The sequence below is a fragment of the Colobus angolensis genome, unplaced genomic scaffold, assembly GCF_000951035.1.
Source record: "Colobus angolensis palliatus isolate OR3802 unplaced genomic scaffold, Cang.pa_1.0 Scaffold13, whole genome shotgun sequence".
NCBI lineage: Eukaryota > Metazoa > Chordata > Mammalia > Primates > Cercopithecidae > Colobus > Colobus angolensis.
The window spans coordinates 20,937,335-20,944,044 of NW_012114252.1; the positions used below are offsets into that span (position 1 = coordinate 20,937,335).

Genomic DNA, 6,710 nt, shown 5'->3' on the forward strand with positions numbered 1-6,710 from the left:
CCCGTGTGCTGGGGGGATCCGTGTGCTGGGGGGAGCCCGTGTACTGGGGGACACCCGTGTGCTGGGGGGATCTGTGTGCTGGGAACATTCATGTGAGGTTGTTTTCCTGGCACAGCAGGGGCTGTTTAAACCAGGAAGTTGGGTCCAGAAATGGCAACGTCATACTCGTTAAGAAACCAGGCCTGGGAGCCTGGGGACGGGAACATTCTGACTGACAGCACCCAGATTACCACATACCCAACCGCAAGACTCCCTGACACCACGGCCAGGCACGAGGCTTCAAGGGCACCAGGAAATACCTGATTATGAGGTGTCATTGAGGAAAGGGTTCTCATCTGCATGGGGACACAGACAGCTGGAAATGTGCAGAAGGGAGCTCCGAGACCACACGCTGCCATTAACTCCGGACCGTCACTTGCTCTTCTCCTCCCTGGAGTGGCTGCTCTGCACAAAGGAAAGACGGATGCTCGAGGTCACGCGCTCAAACCCACGCCCGGTGGGGAAATCTGCACCATCTCCAACGGCTGAGTTGCCCAACTGAGAGATTTCAAGCTTTCCAAGAACTGACGTGGTTTCTGGAAGGAAACAGGGGCGGCATGAGATGAGGGTAGGGGAGCAGGACCCAAGACCAGGCTCCCCAGCGAGGAGCCAGGCTGGCATCCGAAGTCCACTTGGAATGCAGCCCAGGACACAGGGCGCCTGTGGCACACCGTCACTGAAGCTGTCCCAATCGCTCAGCTCCAGGAAGGGCTGAGGAGAGAGCGACTGCTCAGTGACATGTGCCGAATTAATGAACCCCTCATGCCCTTACAAAAGCACTTGTAAGGGCAGCTGGAAGTTGCTAGCATAGGAGAGACTGCAGCACCAACTGCTCAGAGGAACTGGTTTAAAAGGAGCCCACAGGGATGCTTATTTTTAGGACAACACGTACAGGATGAAATGCTTCAACAGAGTTGATGGAGAATGTGCCGCCCATCGGCACCGTCCCCGGAGCACAGGGCCCCTGGAGGAAACAAGCTGTCGGGTGCCCAGAGCAGATGGGAAATCGAATCCAGGAACATTCAGAAAGGACAGGCCTCAGGCATTCATACAGCCCTCCCTGCCTTCAAGCACCAACTGCAAAAACAATGCCGTACGATACATTCTCTCCCTCCATAGCCTTCAAAGAAAGACTCTGGCCTGGCCAGAGCTCATGCTTATGATCCCAGCATTTTGGGAGGCCGAGGCAAGAGGATTGCGTGAGCCCAGGAAACACAGCAAGACCTCATCTCTACAAAAAATAAAAATAAAAAATTAGCCAGGTGTAGTGACACAGCCTTGTAGTCCCAGCTACTTAGACTTAGGTGGGTGGGTCACTTGTGTTCAGGAGTTTGAGGCTGCAGTGAGCTGAGATTGTGCCACTGCACTCCAGCCTGGGCAACAGAGCGAGACTCTGCCTCAAAAAAAAAAAAAAAAAAAGATTCCAAGGTCTCTTTGGTTCGCATATTTCCTAGATGTGTCACTAGTAAAGATGCACTTTATAGAAAATGAATGTAACTTCTCTGTCCCTACAGTGGTATATTCAGCCAAGTCAATAAAAAGGCATGAGTCAGGCTGACCTGCGTTCACTTCTCAATGGGCTGCTATTGCGAAACTGAAGTTTTAAACTCCGAAACCGCATCTCAGCAGGGCTGAGGACCTGCAATCGCAGGGGTTGCCTCAGTGCTTCCTCCTGGGGTCCAAGCTCCCTTCCTTGCCTGAAAAGCACTCACTCCACAGGAGCAGAGAAGTTAGGCCTGCAGCAGCCTAGAAACCGGAAAGCACAGGCCTTCAGCAAATTATGAACAGCTCCCCAGAAAACAAAGCACCCCTGTAATCCCAGCATGTTGGGAGGCTGAGTTGGGAGGATCGCTTGAGTTCAAGGATTTGAGATCAGCCTGGGCAACATGGCAAAACCCCATCTGTACAAAAAAAAAAAAAATTACTGGGACATGGAGGTGCATGCCTGTAATCCCAGCTACTTGGGAGGCTGAGGTGGGGAGAATCGCTTGAACCCAGGAGGTACAGGCCGCAGTGAAAGATCACGCCATGGCACTCCAGCCTGGTGACAGAGCAAGACCCTATCACAAAAAAAAAGAAAAGAAAGCAAGAGAGAGAGAGAGAGAGAGAAGAAAGGAAGGGAAGGAAGGAAGGGAAGGAAGGGAAGGAAGGGAAGGAAGGGAGGAAGGGAAGGAAGGGAAAGAAGGGAAGGAAGGGAAGGAAGGGAAGGAAGGAAGGGAAGGAAGGGAAGGAAGGGAAGGAAGGAAGGAAGGGAAGGGACGGAGGGGAGGGAAGGAAGGAAGGGAAGGAAGGGAAGGAAGGGAAGGAAGGGAAGGAAGGGAAGGAAGGGAAGGAAGGGAAGGAAGGGAAGGAAGGAAGGAAGAAAAACAGCACTCATGAACCGGCTGCCCAGCGCCATCCACCCCATGTTACCTCCCAACACAGAGCCCCGCCCCGGCCTGCTTTCATTCAGTCACATTTCTGGGAAAACAAATCTACTGTCTCCTGGCGTCTCTGTCCGGCACCTTCCAATAAAGCAGCCACCCCATGGCCAGCAGCAGACCCGAAGGGGGTTTCTGACTCAGAGACCTGGTGCTCGGGTGCCCCACACCAGCAGAACCAGAGCTTTTAGCTTTGCTACTATTATCGGAATTCAAGTCATCAAGAAAACTAGGCAGATGGGCCCATCTAAATACGCTGCAATTGGTAAGGATTTCAGAGCTTCTGCAGAAAGAGAGACGTATCTCAAGTTCGCAGCCATCTCCCCAGCGCCCCCCACCCTACCCCACAAAGAGTCCCTGGGACTGGCGGAGCAAATGAAGTCAGCTCAGTCTCAATACCTAAGTGTTTCCCAAAATCCTCTTTAATAATACATGTAACCAACATTGCTGCAATCAGTATAATAACAGTTATTCCTGATTTTGTATAAATGAGCATGTCTAGAGTCAGGATTATAAAGCATCAAGATACAAGCACCAAGTGGGAGGACCAAAGACAACTCACAGTGAAGAGAAACGCTTGGGAACAAGAAATGTCAAAGCCGCAGGACGTGGTAACAACCCAGGGTGCTGAAAGGGTCAGAGGTGCAGGTGCAGACGCAGGCTTCTGCCTGTGCAAGGGTGAGGGGGCCGTCGGAGGCTGGCTGCAAAGGACCAGTGCCGGGCAGCGAGGCAGAGAGCGCCAGGGGTCTCGACTCTGCAGATTGGGCTTTGCAGAGGATTCCTGTTTCCCCACCTCCCCACCCCTGACAGAGACCGAGGAGACCACACACACTGGCCTCCCCTTCATAGCCGGCCATCATTTCCACTCCAACATTCTGCTGCGTGTGTCACTCTGGAAAATAATTCCTTGGTGTTCCTTGCTCCTTTCAGATCACAGCTTGCCTGGTCAGACCCCTTCCCACATGCACAGTCTGAGTCCAGGAGCCCCTCGGAAGTCAGGCACAACACCCCGATCTGGTCCTCTTGGGTGGCTTATGACTGGATATATCCACTGTGTGTGGCGGATTCTCAGCTCTCTGCTGTAAGATCATTGGCACCACCAGGTCAAACAGGGTCTCAAACAGGAGGTCCACATTGTAGCCGGTCTTGGCGCTGGTCTCAAAGCACATCTGCTCAGCGGCCGGCACGTCCTGCTCATCCAGCATCTTGTACTTGAGGATCTTCTTATAAAGGGCCACCGCGTCCTCCAGCTGCACCTGCTTAGGCACCCTGGGAGAGACACAGTCCCCGGCATCCGTATCTGGACTGCACTCTTCCTTCTCCTGGCCCGCCAAGGCCCCCTCCTCAGTGAGGTCCACTTTGTTCCCCACGATGGCGAAGAGGCAGTCTTTGCTGGCCGTGTCCGTCAGGCCCAGGAACCGGTCCTCCAGCTCCAGCAGGCTCTGCGGGTGATTCACATCATAGGCGAGGATGATGGCGGCTGCCCCTCGGCAGTACATGGAGCCCAGGCCGTGGAACTGCTCCCGCCCTGGTGGGAGAAGAGGGACAGAAAGGTTGGTTCTCTCATCTCAGAACACAGCCACCAGCCACACTGCAAGGGAGTGCCCCACAGGGATGTTTATGTTTAGGGCAACACATACAGGATGAAATGCTTACACACAGTTGATGGAGAATGTGCCACCCACGGGCACCATCCCCAGAGCAGGCGGCCCCTCGAGAAAACAAGCTGCCGGGTGCCCAGAGTAGATGGGAAATCGAATCTAAGAATGTTCAGGAAGAACAGGCCTCAGGCATTCACACAGCCCTCCCTGCCTTCAAGCACCAACTCCAATGGAGTCATGGCGCCCGCCGTGTCTGGAGATGGAAGGAATCAAGAACTGATGTCCAGAAAAAGGCAGCAACTGCCAAGGCCCTTGCTGAGATAGAAGCTGACTCAGGAATGCAGGCTCTGGAAGCTAAGTGTGCCCATTTCCCTTCACCCTCCTCCTTCTATACCCCGTGGGTGCTCCCAGCTGCCCTGTGCTGCCCTGCCCAGGGGGCGCTGCGGGGAGGGCTTCTGAGTTCATAACAGGGGTTGTAAACCACACCTGCACTTACCTGCCCAGAATCACATAGCACCTTGCAGTGTTCACAATATTTTTAGGACACAGTGGACATCTTCTCTCCCTCACTGGAATCTGAATCCCTGAGGAGCCAGGCCTCAGCGTTTGCACTTCTTGTGGGTGCCGCAGCCCCGCCTGCCCTCCAGGCTTTAAAACAGACAGAGGTGCGCGCAATTGCAGGCAAGTTGGGAGCCCGCTCCCAAAACATTTCCAGGTCGAGATCGACACGGCTCAACGCCAACACATTGGCTACTGCAAAGGTGCTGTCTCTCGCTGGGTCTGGCAGGGAACAGGGCCAGCTGGCACACACCCCTGCAGTGCCTGGCGTGTGGACCTCTGCTCTCCCCATGCCCCCAGCACTTTGGCCTCACAAGGTCGGTGAGGGCACACACGCTTTCCACGAGGAGACTGAAGGGTGGGGGAGTCAGGCACAGCAGTGCTCGAGGGAGGCTGGGCCAGGGCACTGAAACACCCGCCACTATCCTGTATATAAATGCAGAGGCCCCCAAATTGATGGCTAAAAAGGGGGATTAAAAGGTCCTGGTCTCCGGGTACTTTTACAATGCAGTCATCTAATCAAACCAACCCGGGTCAGAATACACTCCCCCCGACAGGTCACCTGCACATCCATAGTGTCCTGTTCCCGACATCTGCCCCAGGGCCACCTTTCTATCCCACCAGCAGTGCACAGATCCCCAAGGGGGCCTGCTCACCTCCCCACCGGCAGGCAGCTCCCTGCCAGTCCACTCAAGGGCTACCCAGGAACTTTCTGGCAAAATTCTAAACTCCTGCCTGTAGCACAAGCTTTCTGCATACTCAGATTTGGAGGACAGACTCCCACAAGGGGAGCAGATCTGACCAAGGCAGGTGTTCCTGGGACAGGTGCAGTGCACACAGCAGGTGACAGCCCCAGCAGGGACCGCCCAGCCGAGCACGCCTGCTGGTATGTCCTCCAGGCCTCGGCATGCTTTTCATCGTTGGGCACATCTGCCGCGTTGGGGCGATGAGCTCTCAGGAAGCAGCTGCGGGAGAGGCGGCAGCATGCACCATGGCCCCCACCTGCCTCTCGCGGACCGAGCAGGCTGTGCGTGGCATGGGCCCTCCCTGCTGGCAGGAAGGAGCTTCCCAGGCGCTCCTGGTGATGAATCTGTTTCAATCACCAACGAGCGAACCCTAAGTGAGATCTTCCAACCACAAAGCACCTGCCCCCACCACACCTGCCAGGGGCGCGCTTTCGAAGAGGAATGAGACCAAGACGTGTGCTCAGATACCATCCCAAGGAGCTTCTGCAGACAGGTCTGGAAGCTGCAGGCCAGCTCCTCCCCTCCTGCCCGGGGCATGTGTGGCCTCCCGGGCCGTACCCTTAGACCAAGAGGAGGGAGAGCTGGGAACGACTGACTAACAGCACTGGCCTCCACTCTCAAGCTCAGAACGCAAGGTCAAGTGCCTCTGAACAAGGAGGAGGCTGCTGGAGCGCTGGCGCAGAGAGAGGTGGCACCCAGGGAGTGTCCAGGCCCCATTCCAAACCCTTCCCTGGGAAAAGTAAGCCTGATTTTGATTTTTTAAAAGAAGCTAACAATGTAGATTTTAATCTCCCAAGTTTTAAGCATTCAAAACTATTTCAAAATGTTCTAAAGATCACATTTAGGCAAACCAAAATGCAACAGTGGCCCATCATCGGCAGCTTCTAAATTATAAATGGTCCCATGCCACTGTGAGGGCAACGTCCCCCGAGTGTGTGGACAGCGTCGACCAGTAGCAAGGGCTCTTAACCACTGGGGTCATAAACCAAATTCATAGGGTCCACGACCTTGAACGTGGGAGAAAATGTCCTCTTTGTTTTCACCACCCTCTACCTGAAATTTACCACTTCCTTCCACTAGAAATATTGGCAGGAAACTGCAGAAATGGTGGTAAGGGGCACTCATCACCAACAAGGGCAGCAGGTGCCTCCATCCGCATGCCAGCCGCCTCAGACACTCCAGTGCAATGCCCACGACGCTTCAGGCCTGCCACGCCTTCATTCATTAATATGTGGACCATGGACCACATACCAATCATAATTGTAAAAGGCTCTGGATGACTGTACTTAAGGACAGCTGGTTACCTTTGTATGTGACTGCATGTACTTGGGCACAGTGTTCTGAGA

General features: G+C 54.4%; 1 protein-coding gene across 2 annotated transcripts in view; it reads right to left on the bottom strand.

Moving 5' to 3' along the window:
• Nucleotides 1-408: 408 nt before the first annotated feature.
• The window catches only part of RAB20 (RAB20, member RAS oncogene family), a 37,853-nt gene continuing 31,551 nt past the window's right edge, over nt 409-6,710 (bottom strand). The window contains exons 1-2 of one of the 2 annotated variants that reach the window (XR_001000838.1): nt 3,022-4,622; nt 409-575 (exon numbers count right to left, since the gene is read on the bottom strand). Coding sequence is in view for 1 of the 2 variants with exons in the window: in XM_011933881.1 (XP_011789271.1) it covers nt 3,455-3,958 (504 nt within the window). In the remaining variant the exon portion in view is untranslated. Of the gene's footprint in view, nt 576-2,859; nt 4,623-6,710 lie in introns of those variants that run through there. The other variant, XM_011933881.1, reaches the window with a different exon arrangement.